Below are 20,735 nucleotides of genomic sequence, written 5' to 3' on the forward strand. Positions count from 1 at the left end.
TAGGGTGCCATTTGGGATGCAGACGTTGTGAAGCTATTAATAGCAAGGCAAGACAAGTCACATCTTGTCTGGCGTCGCGGAGAGCATCATTTGACCTCAACACTGATTTTTCTAGTTTTTTATTATCTTGGAAATAGCACATTGACAGTCAGACATTCCCTTTGGTATAACTGCCATGAAGACTCAATTATTAAGATTTGAGAGTGATCCACTTATTTAATACTACAGTACAATGATCCGGCTGTGAGGGGACCTAGTTAGCTGAAGTGAGGAATGAGAGATGGGCCTAACAGGGGACCCTGAAGGAAAGACCCAGATTTGATAAGGCTTTAATGAAGGCTATTGCTCAAGAGCAGCTTCCACACTTTCAATACTGTATGTTATGAATGTTACTGTACTATACCTATATTTTGTCCCATTGTGGGCTAAAAGAGGTCCTAATAAACAATCAATTAAACACACACCTCCCTGGTATACCAGCAGGAGTTACTGGGACATCACTTTGGGAAGAAGAAGAGCTGGATTAGCTTACATAGCATAAGGAGCAGAGATCTGTGTCACACTGACTCAGTACCTGCTGGCACAAATAAGGTTGGGACGGGAATAATGCTGCTCACTGTAGGCCTCCTCAAGATGGATGCTCTCGGACACAGAGGTCCTTCAGGAGAGGTTTGTACTTGTACACACGCAGCAGTCTTTGGCTGCTTTTACACATTCATCCCAATTATTTTCAGAGCTGATATGATTGGACAAAAGGACAATTAGTGAAATAAAAGATTAAAATTGGTCTACTTGTGTAAACACAGCCAATGTGGCATGTGTCACTGTGTGTCGCATTTATTTAAGGAAATAATTGGAATACAAATACATTATGCTTGCTCTCAAACAATGCCCCCGCCAGCTCCCACACACACACCTCCCACCACATCCGCCCCAACAGAGAGGGACATACAGGCCAATAATAAAACGACCCTCTACTGTAAGTGAACCTCTACTCCCCAGACCTTAGGGCCAGGCAACAAAGACTCCACTATACATACAGTATATTTATCTAGTCATAATATTCATGTCCATCCTCCAATCTTATCATTTTATTTGTATTTTTATTTCAACTTTATTTAACCAGGTAGGCTAGTTGAGAACAAGTGCGACCTGGCCAAAATAAAGCATAGCAGTGTGAACAGACAACTGTAAGGGTTTTCTTGTGGTGAAGGAGAGGCGGACCAAAACGCTGCGTGGTTATATTGATTCATGTTTAATTTAAAAAAAAGATAAACACGAACACTACAAAACAATAACTGTGGAAAACCAAAACCAGCCCTATCTGGTGCAAAACACAGAGACAGGAACAATCCCCCACAAACACACAGTGAAACCCAGGCTACCTAAGTATGATTCTCAATCAGAGACAACTAATGACACCTGCCTCTGATTGAGAAACATACGAGGCCGAAGCATAGAAATCCCAAATCATAGAAAATCAAACATAGACTGCCCACCCAACTCACGCCCTGACCATACTAAATAAATACAAAAAGGAAATAAAGGTCAGAACGTGACAACAACACAGAGTTACACATGGAGTAAACAATAAACAAGTCAATAACACAGTAGAAAAAATAATAATAATAATAAAAATGTTTAAAAAATTAAGAAAAAAAGAGTCTATATACATTGTGTGCAAAAGGCATGAGGAGGTAGGCGAATAATTACAATTTAGCAGATTAACACTGGAGTGATAAATGATCAGATGGTCATGTGCAGGTAGAGATACTGGTGTGCAAAAGAGCAGAAAAGTAAATAAATAAAAACAGTATGGGGATGAGGTAGGTAAATTGGGTGGGCTATTTACCGATGGACTATGTACAGTTGCAGCAATCGATTAGCTGCTCAGATAGCAGATGTTTAAAGTTGGTGAGGGAGATAAAAGTCTCCAACTTCAACGATTTTTGCAATTAGTTCCAGTCACAGGCAGCAGAGAACTGGAAGGAAAGGCGGCCAAATGAGGTGTTGGCTTTAGGGATGATCAGTGAGATACACCTGCTGTGCTACATCCCAGCTATTGGCTTTTAGGGATTCTGTTTTACATACATCACAGCTATTGGCTTTTAGGGATTCTGTTTTACAGAACAGCTGTTGGATATTCCCCATATATTTCTCATTGGGGTTTTTAAGAGAGGGTTTAGGTTTATATACAGAAGATAATGATGATGAGAATGGTTTACTACTTTTCTTGTGACCAACCTTTGATTCTTTCTTTTTTTTCTATGTTGGGTTCAGATCACAGACAGGCAATAATATTCAAAAAGTACATAGATAAAGAATTTAAAACAGTAAAAACATGTAAACATGGATACAGGATAAAACACCAAACAAACCAAAAATAAATAAGTTAATGAAATAAGAAGTCAGTAATTGTCCTGTTCGTCCCATCTCCCCTCTACCTCCCCCTTCTCAGTAGGTGCAACCCATTCCCAGTCAAGTGTGAAGGTAAGAAACAACACCTCCACTTCACTGATCCTCAACACAGGGTCCCCACAAGGGTGCGTGCTCAGCCCCCTCCTGTACTCCCTGTTCACCCATGACTGCGTGGCCACGCACGCCTCCAACTCAGTCATCAAGATGACACAACAGCAGTAGGCTTGATTACCAATAATGACAAGACAGCCTACAGGGAGGAGGTGAGGGCCCTGGGAGAGTGGTGCCAGGAAAATAACCTCTCACTCAATGTCAACAAAACAAAGGAGCTGATCGTGGACTTCAGGAAAAAGCAGAGGGAGAACGCCCCTATCCACATCGACAGGACCGCAGTACAGAAGGTGAAAAGCTTCAAGTTCCTCAGCCTACACATCACTGACAATCTGAAATGGTCCACCCACCCAGACAATGTGGGGAAGAAGGCACAACAGCACATCTTCAACCTCAGGAGGCTGAAGAAATTTGTCTTGGCCCTAAAACCCTCACAAACTTTTACAGGTGCACAATTGAGAGCATCCTGTCGGGCTGTATCACCACCTGGTACGGCAACTACACCGCCCGCAACCGCAGGGCTCTCCAGAGGGTGATGCGTTCTGCCCAACACATCAACGGGGGCAAACTACCTGCTCTCCAGGACACCTACAGCACCCAAAATCACAGGAAGGCCAAAAAAATAATCAACGACATCAACCGCCCGAGCCACGGCCTGTTCACCCCGCTATCATCCAGAAGGCGAAGTCAGTACAGGTGCATCAAAGCTCGGACCGATGGACTGAAAAACAGCTTCTATCTTAAAGCCATCAGACTGGTAAATAGCCATCACTAGCCGGCTTCCACCTGGTTATGCAACCCTGCACCTTAGAGGCTGCTGCCCTATATACATAGACTTGAAATCACTGGCCACTTTAATAATGGAACCCTAGTCACTTTAATAATGTTTACATACTGCTTTACTCATCACATATGTATAAATTGTATTATATTCTACTGTATTTAGTTAATGCCACTCCGACATTGCTCTATCTAATAATTATATATTTCTTAATTACATTCTTTTACTTTCAGATGTGTGTATTGTTGTGAATCATTTTTAGATGCTACTGCCCTGTTAGATACTACTGCACTGTTGGAGCTAGGAACACAAGCATTTCACTACACCCGCAATAACATCTGCTAAATATGTGTATGTGACCAAATTTTTATTTTTTATTATTTAGCTGTCCCTCAGCGGTTTTAACTGAAAAACAATGAATGAAACCCAGCCATTCACAAATATAGGACGGACCTGCGCTACGATTGGTCCTTGAGCACTTCATGTATAATTAATGAGTTTAAGATACCCATTGGTTACTTACTTGAAGGACAATGCCAATGAGCCAATACGCGTGTGCCTCTCTGTATAGCCTACTCGAGCCCCAGGGAAAACTAACCGTCCATTAACTATAGGCTCAGTCAAGTTTTGGGAGTCGGACGGACCGAATAAATTGATCACTAAACGGAGACAGACGACGTTAGTGTCTTTTGTGGATTTTTTTTATTGCATTCTTTCCATACTGTAAAGGAATTGAAACACGCACAGGTTGAGTAATATATTAATGCTTTCTATTTTCAATTTGCCTGGATAGGTCTCTGTAGCGATCTATTATGTCCATAAATTTACGAGTGCATGCAACAGCAAATGTATATCTCTGCCATGGGCTAAAACGGATCGCCATCTTCTCCAAGAAAGCGTTTACTTTAGCAACCATTTTCTTTCGCTTTGTATTAAGTTGTGCTATGCACTATATTCCTGTTTTTAAATTGTGCTGTGTATTTGCGTGTACCTTTATCTGAGTCTGCATATTTTAGTTTTCTAATCTCCGAGGTTGATCTGCTGTTTGTGATTTTATGAATGGAGAGGTCAGGTTTTTTCTCTGTTCCATACGGATCGAGTTTCACTTCATTGACAAAAACAAGGGTTCAGTGAAGAGAGGGGGTGTTGGGTAGGATGTTATTCATCTCCTATTAGCTGCAATTTGCTTTTATAAAATGGCTAAGATTTTTTAGTAGGATGTTTTTTCAGTAACTATTTGAAACCAAAAGCGTCTTAATGTCATTTAGTTTTTCTAGCTTATAGTATAATTATCAAGTAATTTGTCTTGCTTTTCTTGATTGCCGACAATGTCCCACTACCGAGTTTTTGCAGAAGTTATAAGATCGAAGGCGTGAATTCCATTCAAATTGTAGCTTTATTAGGCTATTATTCTAAATTGTGATAGCGTATTTTGGAATAGATATGGGCCATTACCTAATGCTACTGTTTTCACAGCTTGTCAATATGTGCATCATTGTGTACACTATTGGACTGGCACATTGTATGCATTAGTAAATGCATCTTTTCAATGTGTTGCTACTATATGTCTCTTTAATGATTGGCCAGCTATGCCTTTATTCGTCAGAATAAACCGGGGTTAAAGTCTAGTGACTGACTCGTATCACTCTTGAGGAGGTTTAGAGCGCGAGAAGTATCCGTGTGGAATGGAAGGACATGTAGGCAGGCTAATGTTACTGTTTTCTATTCCCGGACTTTATATATTTTTCACTGTAACGTGCTTTGCAATGCCCAGGGGACACGACAGCTGTGCTACATTTTTATATTTAAAGGGCAGTATCTACTACAAGTATTTTGCCCCAGAATGGTGGCATAGTAAAGAGCCGTTTCCATTGGACTTTATTTATAGAATGTTTTTATGTCTTGTCTAATACTGTTCTCCACTGTCTCAAGTTGTTTTGGGGTTAAACACTGTACAGTAACACTCATCTGTGCTTCATACAACGCATGGTCACCCAGTGCAGTATCCTGAAATAGGTACAGGACTAAGACCCATCCTTAAGTTTTCCCAGCTCAGTCTTAGCTGATTATTATTGCAGTCTCCTAATCGCCTGCACAGATGGTTGGCTTTGCCTTATGTAAGAGTTACATAAGTCACACAACTACAGAGTGTATTTACATTGTGCATGCTCTTAACCAGCATGTTCACTTAAAAGCACGAGGGGTGGAGATTATTGTATAGGTGCTGATTATAGCTCGGTAGTAAGGTTTCAGCTTGCTTTCAGGTCTGTCTATGAGTGAAGGATAAACTAGGTGACTCCCAGAGTACTCAAGAGTTTTGATCTAAACATGTTTCTATGTTTTGTCCACAGTTGAACAGCTAGTACAAAAAGTGACCCTCGCGCTATCGCTTTAAGGCGAATACCTTTTTCTGGGAACCTTTGGAGACCCAGTTAACATGGACCGATTCTACGACCAGCAAGTCCCATTTATGGTCCCACCCAATGTAAGAATGCTCCTCATGTCTGGTATTCTTCATAGAATTACTAGAACCATTGAATTTTGAATGGTGATGCTGGTTCTACTTATTCTATTTCTATGGTTCTCTTTATCAATCCTAAGCATGGACATCATCATACGCTCCAATTCAATATCTACACGTCCATACTACTTGGAATGCAGAATGTATTGGCCATGTATTATAAATGGTATTCTAATGTGGATATTGGAGGAGAGCCATAGATTTAGGCTTGTCAACTTTCCAGCTAGAAGTGGATTGGATGGGACGTGGCGTTCAGTCTCAATCATGAGTCACACCAGAGCCATTTACATACATAAATGGCTCTGAGTGACACAGACGGCACTAACATGTTGGTTGTGTTTTCATCATTGCAGCAGAAATCTCATGTGGAGGAACCATACAGCAGACCAGTCATCGACAACAGGAAAAGGAAGTTTGTAGACACAGAACTCGCCCAGGACACGGAAGGTAATTGGACAACTTAATTCCCCTTTGTGACCTTGTCATAGCATATCATCATTTTTAATTTAACCTCTGTTTCAGACCTGTTCCAAGACCTCAGCCAGTTACAGGAGATTTGGATTGCAGAAGGTGAGTTATCTTGTACGTATACCATAGAGTTGATACCGAATGCTTCCCTTTTCTGCTGAATTTATTTTGATGTATTCTGTTGCTCTCAGCATCATCTAACATCACTTGCCCTCTGGTAGACATTGGTTATGTTAATTAAAAACTGTCCATATCTGACAGCTTTGGCCAAGCATTACAATTCCCCTTGAAGTAGCTGCCTTCTGTGCATGCAGAATAATAAGGCTACTATTTAGAAAATAAGGCTAAGTGTGAGATAATTGGTCAAATGTCTTGGGTGGTTTAATTATGTTTCCAACAAATGGTTAAGATTCATCGAGCAATTTGGCAGATTACCGATTAACCAAAGCTGGTCACTTTAAATATTACGGTTTTCTTTCTGTGCACTCAATTAGAGCAAAGTCCCATGAATGAGCAACTTTGCTGACTAGGATAAAGTAAAAATTGTTCTAGACTTATAACAATTCTTTAAACGCACCTTTTAATTGTCGTTATTCAATTTCTTATTAGACAGTTTCCCTCTTTTGGCAACAACACCAGTAGTGCAAAGGTGAATTCATTAGGGACTAGTCCAATGTTTTGAGATTGTGACAACTATAGTCCCTGTTTAAAGTGCCCAAGTAACGGCCAACTTAGCCCCCCCGCGGTGGGTTGAACAAAATACCTTTGGCTCTTTTTGAATCAAGACCCTAAGATGAGATTGACAGTTCAAATGTTGTTCACCGGGCAGAGGCCCAGTTAGTATCCACTTTAACTCTCCTCTCTCTCCCTCCACAGCCCAGGTACCTGATGACGAACAGTTTGTCCCAGATTTCCAGTCTGATAGCTGTGAGTACCTGAGATGTATTATTTCTACCAGGCTGGTATGTGGGACCGGTGGGATCCAGCCAGAGCCCTGTGTCTTCTGGATCTAGGTATCCGTGCTGTTTTGAATCCCAGCCAACTTTGTCAAACGTTTGAGTATTCTGCAGACGTCAGAGACCGTGTCAAGTGCCCCCAAGCACACAATGTAGCTAGATCTGATCTTGGGACTATTGCTGTGCTTGACAACCTAGGCCTGCAGGATTAAACTGCTTCACCGAACGAGCCATTTGCCCTCACAGTTTTACTCAGTTTGCTCTTGAAGTCTTTACTCTGCTACATTGACTGGGTTCATCTTTAAGATAACAACCCCTGACAAGATCTTGCTTGTTTGCCTTTTCTTTCTTGCTTTCATTCTGCCAGGTCCTGACTTTATTCTTTCCCTCAACCACCTTTCCTCTGGGAATATACCCCCCCACCCCATTTTTTGGGGGGATGTTATCAAGCGATTGGCATGGGGCATCACATGAGCCAAGCTCATCTGATTTCACTCTTTCATGCACTCACACTCAGCTTCTGGAATGGGTCTACCCACCTCTATCCAAAAGAGTGTCCAGTCTTTCTCCCACCTCCTAGAGTTTCTGTACAGCTCCACTTTCCCCCATTTGTCTGCAGTGTACAGAGCCTTTATATGGCAGCCAAGGGAAATATTTGAGTTATGTTCAATGGAGTGTATTTTACAGTTTGTTTTTGTCTGATGTGGCAGCAGAGACGGGACGTGGTTGCTCAGTCTTTGTTAGTGTATGGATCCAGATCTACATGGTAGCCCAGTGTGTTCTAATGTATTGACCGCTAAGCTGAGATGTTGCACCATATTATTGAGGTTGATGCCGTCACATCACGTGTGTTTAGATAGTGAGGCCCATGCTAGGGTGTGTGTAGGAGACTGTAGAACGCCAGTTTGTTCACTGTGGTTTCTGCAGTATAGTTCTTGACATAGCTGTGCGTTTGTAAGTGTGCAGGATAATGTGTGCGCGTGCGTATGTGATTGGCAGCAACCCCTTTAGCCAGGCAGGGGGCCAGACTCTCACAGGCCCTCTATTCACCAGCTCCATGTGGCCCCTGCCGTGCCTGCAATCATCCGGCCGTCACATGGCAGCCAATGCGCTGCGCACACACATTCCTCCTGCATTGTGCTGTACTGAGCCTTGCCCTCCCATCATCCCGACCCCTGTCTAGAAGGGGGGGGGGGTCCATTATACAGTCTTTCTCTCCTGAAGCATTACTGCATGTTGCCCTGCTCTGGGCTTCTATAGCATGCATATACAGGGAGTTTGGCTCATGTGCCTATTGTTTCCCTCGCTCCTGTCCCTGGTCCATCAGACCCAGGTTTAGGGTGAGGCATCCAGCTCCTGACACTCCTCTCGCCCGGGTATCCAGTTTCACTACACCATTATGTGGCGCCGGAAATGGGAGCCGATGTGAGACTGGAGATCTAGTGGGCTAATGGTTACAGTGAGGGGAGGAAAATCATTGAGTTACGGCCACACTGATTCATGGGTATTGACTGGGACTGCATCCCAAATGGCTCTATGGGCCCTGGATCAAAAGTAGTGCACTGAATAGGGTGCCATTTGGGACAAAGTCTGGGTCCTTAATGGAAATCAAAGGGGAGATTTTAGATGTCACGTGCAGACCGTGGTGATGGTATGATCCTGATGGAGGTTTTATTTGGTTGACCCACATGAAAAAATAGTTTACTTTTGAATACTACAGTTCTTACTAGAATATTGTGTTCCCTACAGGTTATAGGAAGAGCTGTACTATCCATTCAGGCCCCAGTCCTACCTACTTACAGGTTATAGAAAGAGCAGAAGAGCTGTACTATCCATTCAGGCCCCAGTCCTACCTACTTACAGGTTATAGAAAGAGCAGAAGAGCTGTACTATCCATTCAGGCCCCAGTCCTACCTACTTACAGGTTATAGAAAGAGCAGAAGAGCTGTACTATCCATTCAGGCCCCAGTCCTACCTACTTACAGGTTATAGAAAGAGCAGAAGAGCTGTACTATCCATTCAGGCCCCAGTCCTACCTACTTACAGGTTATAGAAAGAGCAGAAGAGCTGTACTATCCATTCAGGCCCCAGTCCTACCTACTTACAGGTTATAGAAAGAGCAGAAGAGCTGTACTATCCATTCAGGCCCCAGTCCTACCTACTTACAGGTTATAGAAAGAGCAGAAGAGCAGTACTATCCATTCAGACCCCAGTCCTACCTACTTACAGGTTATAGAAAGAGCAGAAGAGCAGTACCATCCATTCAGACCCCAGTCCTACCTACTTACAGGTTATGGAAAAATGCTCTTTTAGTATTTCTTCAGTAGGTTTTCTGAAGGAAAAATTCTCAACTTCTATGTCAAAACTCTATGTAATGTAATGTAAATACTACAGTTCACTTAGTCTGCAAAAACACTACAGTGAATACTAATTTTTGTACCATAGTACTTTTTTATGTGGTGTCCGCTGTCATTAACATGTGACAAATGGTTGAGGGGAGAAGACAAGAGACTGTCCAATGTCCATACCATTGAAAATGATCAACGAGGATATTGAATAAGCACCGATTTGTCTTCACTGTTTATGGGTTGAATTCGCTATAGCAATGTTTGATGTGTTGCCCCTCGTCCTCCTTCTCTCCTCAGTGATGTTTCATGGCCCCCCACAAACCAAGATTAAACGGGAACTGAGTCCTTCCAAAGAGATTTCTCCTTGTAGCCAGGACAGGAGTCTCATGCCGTACGGAGAGAAGTGCCTTTACAGTTACAGGTGTGGACCGTTTTTATTTTGATTTATAAATCTATCCTTTCACCACACCAACAAGACAAGAGCCCAGTATTATCACCATGCTGACCCAAGCCCTCTGTCTGTCTTTGTCTGTATCTCCTTCTCTCCACAGTGCCTATGAGAGGAAACCCAGTTTGGGCTACAAGCCATTGACCCCTCCCTCTACACCTGTGTCACTGTGCAGCTCTACCAACACCCCAGGGACACACCCACTCACTGAGCAGACTCCTCCCCCTCAAATACCCAATCAGAACCAGGTGCTTGGGCCACATCCACTGCAGCACGGGCAGTCTGGCAACCAAGCAGTCAGCTCCGCCCACAGCCAGCAGAGGCCGCTCTCCCTCCACAGCCAGAGCCCACCCTTCGCAGTGCCCTGCCCACCCTCACACCTCAGTCAGGATGGCACCTACAGCCCTGAGCACAGGTGAGTGGTCCTGTCATGCTGTGCTGCAACAACTCACCGGGGTTGAGTGGCAGGAACCCGGTTACTGAGATTTACTGCGCTTCACTGCCCAAAACCACTCCCCTTTTCCCAGGATAAATAACTGCAACCAGTCAATTATAATAAATGATTTATATGAACATCATGGTGTGAAATGGAACTGTTAAATTATATGCGATGTGTAAATCTGGCTTCCCTACTGCCTCTGCATAATGAATCAACGTCCAGGGTGGGGACAGACAGCCCATCTCATTATGGAGCGCAGTTCAATGCATGTAGACTTATCAACTCATGGTAAATGTTTTTCTTGTGACAGGTAGGCCTACATTTGCTGCAGCATAGTCTAAGCTACACTAATATAAAGACTGACTGTCTAATTTACCCAGCTCCATCTGGCTTTTGCTTCAAATTTTTTAATTGTAAAGATATACCGTACCAGTCATATGATTGGACACATCATTCAATGTTTTTTCATAAAAAAAAAAAAACTATTTTCTACATTGTAGAATAATAGTGAAGACATATAAACTATGAAATAACACATATGGAATCATATAGTAACCAAAAGTGTTAATGAAGTGTAACTATTTTAGATTCTTCAAAGTAGCCACCCAGCTTCACCTGGAATACTTTTCCAACAGCCTTGGAGTTCCCACATATGCTGAGCACTTGTTGTCTACTTTTCCTGCACTGTGCGGTCCAACTCATCCCAAACCGGACCTGTATATAGCCGCACTATTGTTATGTAATCTTATTGTTACTGTTTATTTAGCAAATATTCGTAACTCTATTTCTTGGTTAAGGGCTTGTAAGTAAGCATTTCACAGTAAGGTCTACACCTGTTGTATGTGGCGCAAGTGATACAAAATTTGATTTGATATGCTTTTGATTGACACTTCTGCTTTTGTTGGGAAATACCGGGTTACCGTGGAGAAAAGTGATTTATTGCCTCTGGTAAATATTCTGAATATGGAGATTAAACATCCAACATCGACCAACCGATGAAGGACTCCTTCCATGTGTTTACTAACATGTAAACTAATGAGCGTGTGTGTATTTCTCTACTCTGACTGCTCTAAATGTACACACCATCTTTATCTCAAGGAGACATGAGCTCATGTTTCCATTGCCCTGTGAGACCCAACGTGCCATTTAAAACACCAAGCTCAGTGGAGAGTGTCAGGCCTTGTGACCTTTCACTAATGCTGACTTTAGGGTTGGAAGTGCACTTATGATGTTGAGGAAGGGCCACGGGTGGCAGGCTCCTCCTTTGGAGATTGTCTAAACCAGACCCCCGTGAGAATGACCCACGTCCCCTTACACACCACCTGTCACCCCCACCTGTGACAGGACTCCTGGTCGGATGTGTTGGAACGCAGGGCATGTCATCACCAGCCAGTAATGTGGAACCAATGTGCAGCCAGAAGCCATTGGCCTTGTATCTTTGGTGTCCAGGCCAATGAGCTCCGTCTAGAAAAGGGAGTCTTACTGTCACTGGAGAATCTTTTTATATCTGCTAGCTAGTGACACCTGCCCCAACATCTCATTTACAGCGTGTATTCACTGGCTTGATTGCAATAAGTGAGCCAATTTGGCTCCTGAGTGGCTTGTGTGTCTTGGTCTAAAGCTGGATTCTCAAGTTCATCAATAGTTCAAGAGACTCACTCTTTTATCACCAACAGTTTTCATTCACTCTAAATCTGTTTTTATGCAAACAGTTTATCAATAACCATAAGTAGTTAATTAGAATATTTTAAACTTTCATTCAATCTCTGTTCAGTTTTTTTCTATATCAACAGCTTTCATTAATAACCACCATCCAACCACCCTCCCATGTCTTCCTCCACCCCAGGTTCCAGAGGCAGATGTCGGAGCCGTGTCTCCCCTTCCCTCCCTCTGAGAGCCAGGCTCGCCCCCAGTTCCTGGCCCAGCAGCAGGCTCCCAGCCACAGCACCCTGCCCAGGGATGGGAGGCCCCCCTACCACCGCCAGATGTCTGAGCCCCTGGTCCCTGGTCTACATGGCTTCAAGCAAGAGCTGCTGGACCCCCGCTACACCGAGGAGGGTGTCCCCTCCATGGGCTCTCAGGGTGCCTTCCACCCCATGTCCATCAAGCAGGAGCCCCGGGACTTCTGCTTCGACTCTGGTGAGTGGCTGGTTACCTCCAGGCTGCTCTGGATCGATCTGACCCAAGGCGGCTTGGGTCATAAGTTGTAGCTGACGCACAGGGTTCTCGTCGGGTTGAGGGTGTGAGTCTTTACTTCCAATTATCTACCCTTCTCAAGTGTGCACTCAATCTATTTCTTCCACCAGTCCTTTCCTTCCATAAAAGGGCGTGCGTATTTAGGAAAGAAGGATGGGTAAGCCGGACACAACCTTGGGGCTCTCTGATTATGGTTGCTGTCCTGGGAGAGTTAGTTAAAACCCCTCTTGCCTTGCACAGCGCTGTATCAACACTCACATGACCGCGTGGCTCTTAAATCACACTGCTCTCTGACCCTCAGGCCAGTAAACATGAATCTCTGAGCCCGGATTAAGGCTCTGCCAACAGGTAAATAGGTACGTCATCCCGGCCAGGTTCAAGGAAACCTACTTTACTAGTATTATGCTACCTAGGATAGATTTGGGCCACTACGCTGTGTTTACAGAGGGAGCTAGTATGCAAGTATGAACTTTACTACCATTACATTGAAATTAATTCAATATGCAGATTGACTTGCCAGATGCAGTTGTCTCCCATCTCAAAAGTCTTAGCTACGCAATCCAACACTATTTACCTATAGGTAAGGTGGCAAAATAAGAACAGTTGTGTACCCGCCCCCCCAGCTGTTGTCCCTCTTCTGCCACCAGTGCCCACCTCTCCTTCCTTCCCTCTGCCCAGGCCAGCTTTGCACTGTCCACCTCATTCTCCCTCTCAGCTTTGATTGAGAGGCCAGTGACGTAATGCTAAGCTTCTTACAGCCTATAAATACGTACATCAACATAAAGGCTCACTGGCCCAGCCTCTGTCTCCATCTCTCTCTCTCTCTCTCTGGATGGATTTGTGTATATGGGCATAGCCCATACGCACATACTTAAACAGGTGCCTGGCTAATAAAGAATACTAGTAAACAACAAGAAGGCCCGTACACTGTTAAAGCTCCCAATTCACTGCTTTTGACGATGATCCAAAACGGCTCTTCAGGTCAAAACGGAGTGTCTACATCCCAAAATATACACATTTCACCTCACGTAACCATTACGGACATGACACATGGTGGGTGAAAAAACAAATGTATAAGCCACCAGGGAGACTTATTGTGACCTCCATTGACTGAAAATATTCCTGCTTTTATAGTTTTTTTTTTTTTAACATAAAAAAAAAACATTTTGATTGAGGGAGGGGTGTGTCTTTAGCATGGACCTATACATGAATTCCCAGTTATGTGGAGACGGCTTTCCCCCCCCCATACCTCCTAAAAAAGAGCCTCCCCATCAGCCAATAGTCGCATACGCAGGATTTGTAGTACAGTGACCATGGCAAACAAGCCGCCCATCTGGATGAGCATTTCAGACAGCGGGGTTACCCAGAGGAATGGCTGCACGGCGCAAGGGAACATTATGAAAATATGACCCAGGGTGACAGCCTCACACCCAAACCTCCCCGCCCTTCGGTACTCCCTACTTGGTAAATAGTCCGACCACATCATTAAAAGACACTGGCACATCGAGCACTGATCCACAACTGGAGAAGACGTTTAAAGAGCCCCTGTGGGTCGTCTTCAGACACCCCCATTTGACTGATGTTGGGGGCGCGAGGTCTTCCACCAGCGCTACGTAGTACCTTTTCTAGACCATGTGCCAGACAGTAACTACAGAGGTGGCGGATGTACCCAGTAACTATTCCAACAAATGCACAATCGCCCTATTACGGGCAAGGCTCTTGAGATTGAGGGCATCATTACGTGTTCCACAAATATACCTGATCAGATATATCTATGGTCTATGCTACGTAGGAAAACTAGAATAGCAGAACACAGGAGTAATATCAGGAGTGATGACCTTGAGGAACCCTGTGGCTGCATATTTCATGGAGGCTCGTCGCAACATCAGCTCTCTGAGACACATTGGTATCGAACATGTTAATATAATAATAATAATGTTAAGACTCCTAGGAGGGGGGGAGGTACTGATAATCTATTATTGAGAAGAGAATTTTATTGCATTCACTGTGTAACATGTCTCATAGAGGTCTGAACCAAGAGTTAGCTATCAGACTATTTCTTACATGAATATCATTTGATTTGTGTTGCCTTCCAAGTCACCTACTTGGGTATTTTGTAAATGATATATTTATTTTCTGGAACTACATGTACCCGCATGACTACATGTACCCGCATGACTACATGTACCCGCATGACTACATGTACCCGCATGACTTTTGCATTATGATCAAAATTGGTGCTATATATATATATATATATATCAGTGGCATCCAATGTGTTGCAATTGGATAGAGCATATTATGCTGTAACAGGCTCAACTTGCGTTGACAGTACTAGATTAAACATTTTGTAGAAATGGCCCTGAAGTGTAATAAAGATCTGCTCCTCAGCAGAGGACCGTAAATGTAGGGTGGGTGGGGACACTTCACTTCCGCCACAATGACACAGAAGTTAAAGGGGGCGGGGCTTGATCCCATGGGCGACAGAGGCGTAACTTGATTGTTGTGATTTAATATCTGAAAGCCCAACCCGTTCTAATGCCGATGGGTAATCCTATTTGGGGGCTCAGTGGACATGCGAGGCCTGTTGCGCGCTGCATAGTGTGCTCTGATCAGGGCTTAGCCCGCTCCAACAGATGTGATGGGATAGCTAGTGGACTTTTCCAGCCCAGCTGTTTTGCTGCTAGGTCAAAGCCAGTTATTTAAGAGGAGGAAGTGCTGCAGCAGCAGGTAGAACAGTCGTAAAGCGTTTTGTTCCACACTGTTCATCCTCATGTCACCAACCACGTGAATGGCTGGGACCACAAATGCAACTTGAATAGTTTGTGCCACAATTCAAACAGAAACCGAACATATCCCAGTGACACACATACAGTAAATGGATACTTCTTGTATGCATGAGCTCCCTTTACTAGTAAATATGTACAATCTCTCTTTACTAGCAGCGGCTAAATATACTCATGGCAGAGGTTTTTGTGTTTAGAGTGTGAGAATGGAAAGAGGCAGTCAGTGTAACCTGTCTTCTCCCCTCCCTCTGTTATAGAAGTGCCTATCTGTCAGTCTACATTTGGAAGAGCAGGGACCTTCTACCAAAACAACCATGAAAGTAAGTTGTTGTAACCGTTTTCCTGTCTTAGCAGAGGAGGATTTCAAGTTTATTTGACATGTGATAAAAGCATTGTAAATCGTATTTATTAGAGCTCTTGCAATAAACATTACTAGGAAGGTGTGTGAATAGCAGCTAATAAAACAAGGGAAACTCTCTCAAAGCCATGGTAGCCGTTGACCCTGTTGGGACATATTTCCCTGTTAGAGTGCTGCATGGTTGGGTAATGGGGCAGGCCGGATGGTAGAGCTCAACATTAGAATGACGTCTCTCGGGATGTTGCATCTATCAACGAGTCCTGTTTAGGTTTTCACTATGTGAGCATTTCAACACAGCTCCGCAGCACTGCATGATATTAGCTCAACAGAATCTTCCACTCTTGGGAGGCTGCCTGGCTATATTGCTTTGTGAGCAGTTTAGTCCCCCTAGAACATTAGTAGCTGGCCTCCACAGCAAAATGGAGGCCGCATTCCCACGCCCTAGCTAATGTCTCTCTCTCTCTCATATTACAGGTTTCTCCTTCAGAGAGCTTCACCTGTACTATGACGATACCTGTGTGGTTCCTGACAGACTTGAAGGTAAAACATATATACTTTCACATCCCTGGATCCTGTCCCTTGGGGGGGATTTACACGCAGCACAGGGAGGATTCTCTCAAATGCTGACAGCAGTGGAACAAAGGACAGGATTATTAGGATGTCTGTTGCATCACTGACTAAAGGAGAAGAACTGTAGAAAGTCTCCTTTGAGCAGCTGAGATGGCAGGCAGGTGTAAAATGAGCAGCCTGCTCCACTTCACTGTCTCACCACCCTGTAGCTGACTGGTGGAGTACAGTTCTCACAGATACAGCTCTTTCTGTTTCTCGCTCTCTTTCCCCCTCTTCACAGGGAAGGTCAAGCAGGAGCCCTCGGTGTACCGTGACTGCCCTCCATACCAGCGTCGTGGCTCTCTGCAGCTCTGGCAGTTCCTGGTCACCCTATTGGACGACCCGGCCAACGGTCACTTCATCGCCTGGACAGGCCGGGGCATGGAGTTCAAACTCATAGAGCCTGAAGAGGTCCGTTGGGAAGATGTTTTGTTTAAATCAGGGTTTTATTGTACTGTTACATTGATAAACATGGGTGATTTGGTGAATTTTTCTTTTTTGAGCTAATCTTCAACAATGACTTAAGAGGTCAGGTCTGTGCCCTGGTCCTAATAATAGTTTAGACTATTGAAAGCTAGCTACTCAACGTTTTATTTTTGTTTCGTTTAAAAAAATATTTAAAAAAGATGTTCAGTATTTTCTGTCTTTTCTCTTCAGGTGGCTCGCCGCTGGGGCATCCAGAAGAACAGGCCAGCCATGAACTATGACAAGCTGAGTCGTTCTCTGCGATACTACTACGAGAAGGGCATCATGCAGAAGGTAAAGGCAGGTTCACCCTTTCTATCCTTCCTCATTTCTACTTAGCAACAGCATTAAGCTGCCTTCGGAGCAAGCTAGCTATTGGCTTACTTGAATAAACCTTGGGGGATGATGCTGCAGTTCCGCAGGGTCTAACCATAGTTGCATATAATGTTTTGTGTTTTATTTAATTCTGTGGGTCAAACTAACTTATTATCCTCTGATTGGTCTATTGCAGGTTGCTGGTGAGAGGTACGTGTACAAGTTTGTGTGTGACCCTGAGGCCCTGTTCTCCATGGCCTTCCCTGACAACCAAAGGCCCAACCTGAAGGCCGACCCAGACAGTCTGCCCTGCGGTCAGGTGGACGATGACACCCTGCCTCTCACCCACTACGACAAGAACACCCCTTACCTGGGGGATTCTGGGGAGCAGTGTGTAGGAGGCCTACCCTTCCCTGACGGCTACGGCTACTGACGCGCACTTCCCCTACTACTAAACCCCACCCAGAGATCAAACGGCTGAGGCTGAGCAAGAAACTATCAAACCCGAAACCTTCCTCTCCTCTTACCGCTAAATTACTCCTCCAATCTTAGATTAATTTAACCCTCCCTCCCCCTGAAAACGACTGAGGAGAAACCTGCACCAACCACCATCTCTGGCATCATCTACTGTACCAAGAGAGGGGGGGGGCCATGGAAGTGTGGAATGGACTCCAGTGGTTCCGCCAACTTAAGGCGAGGTGGTGTTGTTGCAATGGAGACCAAGAGGACGTGATGGCGGGCCAGGGGCTGCATTATGATGACAACATGCCGGAGGACTGTCTGATCGGTCTCTCTGCGCAGACTGCAAGAATTGTAACAATTCTGATTGACAATCTGCTTTTTCTGAAAGAGTATAATAAGTATCTTAAGTTAATTCTGACAAAATATATATAAATGCAGCACTATTCTGTAGTTGCCTTTTTCGTCCCCCATAATTATATATTTTCTGCCACATATGAACAATAAGATCTGTGTAAACAAGGACTTTAATTTGCAAAAAAACTCCAAACCTACAGACCTATTTGTTTCTGTAGGCTTAAACGTTAGTGTAGAAATGTCTGTAAGTATGCTGGCTTTTCTACAGTTGGTTAAAGATCTAGACCTAGTAGTGCTCTAACCCACTGGGACGTTCTATGGTCTCAGATTAGATGGATGGATTCCTCCAACCAGAGGCCTACGTTTTTGTTTGTTTAATGCCGGCCCGGCAATGTTTTTATCCAGTAATTATTTAGTGTTTGTTCTGTTCTGCTGGGTTACCTGTGAGTGCCCTACTAGCGTAAAACTCCAGGCTCTCAGAGCTGTGGCTACATCTGAAACGACACTATTCCCTATATATAGAGCACTACTTTAAAAAGCCCACCAGTCTATGGTCAAAAGAATTGCAGTATAAAGGAAATGGGGTGAATGTTGGATGTGGACTCGGGGCGACCAGACATTCTCCACACCCTTTATTTTTTTCTCCATAAACTCACTCCTTATATTGCCTCAGTTGTAACTGACTGACTAATTAGCACTCCACCTCCTTAAATAAAAACTAGGCACTGCAGGAATCCTTTTTCTTTTCCAAAAGGGACACCTCAGTCAATTTTTCCTAGAGATTTTGAATTTATACATGCCTAAAGTTATTAAAACGGTGAAATCTTATTTTTATCTTATTTTATTGGGTGCTTGACGTTTCCTCAGCAGTGAGTGTACTATATTTCTCAGATGCACTAGGATGGCATTGTTCAGGACTTTGCATGCGAAGGGGTGAAATTCTACACCGTTCCCTGGACTCCTTTCTGCCAATCACAGGTTGTCAACAAGAGACCTCTGCTTCTCTTTGCATGACGGTGTATTCAAACAAATAAACTGTCCACTAACATATCGCTCTACTCTGGACAAAGAAGCAGATTGTGAAACTTCTCTGCATTTTGTTCATGTTTTGTTTCTTAAATGGGGAAAAATACAAACTTATATAAATATATATTTTTGCTAAGTCTGCAACTGTTTTGATTTTATTGTATAAGCCTGTATAGTTCTGCCTATAACAACATATGCATCTTAAAAAATATATATCAGGATCCCTGTGACTCGACTATTACTGCAGACAGTTTGCTTTAGAGGCCATTTTTGGTGAATGAAAGGGTGAAGAACAAGAATATTGTCTTATTTATAAAGGGTAGTATGGCTGGGGTTCATAGTGTGTCTGCATTCCAAATGACACCCTACTACCTATATAGTGAACTACTTTTTGACCGGAGCCCTATTGTCCCTGGTCAAAAGTAGTTTACTATATACATTGAGTTTACAAAGCATTAAGAACACCTATTGACACCTAAGAATCACCCCCCCCCCCCTCCGCAAGGTGTCAAGTGTTCCACAGGAATGCTGCCCCATGTTGACTCCAAGGCTTCCCACAGTTGTCAAGTTGTCTGGATGTCCTTTGGGTGGTGAATCATTCTTGATACACACGGGATTGATACACACTGATTGTGAAAAATAACTAACACTGCAGTTGACAAACCGGTGTGCCTGGCACCTACTATACCCCGTTCAAAGGCACTTCAATATTTTGTCTTGTCCATTCACCCGCTGAATGGCACATACACAATCCATGTCTCAATTGTTTAAAAAGGTTAAAGGATTTTTTATTTTATTTTTTACTGGGGCGACAGCCTACTGGTTTGAGCGTTGGACTTGACCGAAAGGTTGCTAGATCGAATCCCCGAGCTGACAAGGTAAAAACCTGTCGTTCTGCTCCTGAATAAGGCAGTTAACACACTGTTCCTAGGCTCTCATTGAAAATAAGAATTTGCTCATAACTGACTTGCTTAGTTAAATAAAGGTTAACAATAAATCTACACTGATTTGAAGTGGATTTAACAAGTGATCTCAATAAGCGATCATAGCTTTCACATGGTCAGTCTGTCATGCGGTATTCATAACGTTTTGTACTTTTCAGTGTAGTGAAAAGGGTGTCATTTCAGATGAAGAGATGTGTGTATCTACCTATAGTCTTTTCCCTGACCAAGGGTTGTCTGCACTTGTATAGGCTTCACCTTCTCTCCCTCTTCACAACGTGTACCTTACACTGAGTTTATAATGATCTGTACTGGGTACAATAAAATGTCCTTTCTGCTTCACTTCCTGTGGTCTGGTCTGTTGTGTCCTCATTCCCTTTCCTGTTCCCAGAGGCATCATGCCTATAGGGGGACAGGGGCATGTGGCCCCTCAGATTTGTCCTGTAAATACATTTTTTTTTACGCTATCAAATTAGTAAGACAAGCTAGTAAATCTATCTTAGCTGCCATGCCTGCTGGCAAGGTTGGCAGACTTTTGAAAATCAAGCAATAACAATGTACTGAATAAGACACCTTCCTTTTAATCTTTTATCCAGATTTTAGCAGAGAAGCATATTTTGTTTCTTCAAAAGAACCACCAGTCAGGAGGATAGACTGAAGAGATGCTTAGATGTGCAGCAAATATGTATGACTGTATTACATAGAATTAAGCATAATGATTATGGCTCTAAAT

General features: G+C 43.5%; 1 protein-coding gene across 4 annotated transcripts; it reads left to right on the plus strand.

The window, feature by feature from the left end:
- The first annotated feature begins 3,901 nt into the window (after positions 1-3,901).
- Positions 3,902-20,344, plus strand: etv5a (ETS variant transcription factor 5a). Of its 4 annotated transcripts, none has more exons than XM_046363181.1 (13): positions 3,902-4,057; positions 5,662-5,795; positions 6,185-6,278; positions 6,354-6,413; positions 7,176-7,226; positions 9,901-10,024; positions 10,155-10,466; positions 12,337-12,629; positions 15,730-15,792; positions 16,305-16,370; positions 16,681-16,850; positions 17,097-17,204; positions 17,416-20,344. In XM_046363181.1, exons 2-13 carry the CDS (start codon positions 5,748-5,750, stop codon positions 17,650-17,652), a joined length of 1,626 nt encoding a protein of 541 aa, XP_046219137.1. In that variant the 5' UTR covers positions 3,902-4,057; positions 5,662-5,747; the 3' UTR covers positions 17,653-20,344. The 4 variants fall into 4 exon arrangements, with proteins under 4 accessions (XP_046219137.1, XP_046219138.1, XP_046219139.1 ...); XM_046363182.1 differs by having other exon boundaries at positions 17,097-17,198; XM_046363183.1 differs by having other exon boundaries at positions 6,354-6,401.
- Positions 20,345-20,735: the final 391 nt, after the last annotated feature.

Source organism: Oncorhynchus gorbuscha, linkage group LG09 (assembly GCF_021184085.1).
Source record: "Oncorhynchus gorbuscha isolate QuinsamMale2020 ecotype Even-year linkage group LG09, OgorEven_v1.0, whole genome shotgun sequence".
Taxonomy (NCBI): domain Eukaryota; kingdom Metazoa; phylum Chordata; class Actinopteri; order Salmoniformes; family Salmonidae; genus Oncorhynchus; species Oncorhynchus gorbuscha.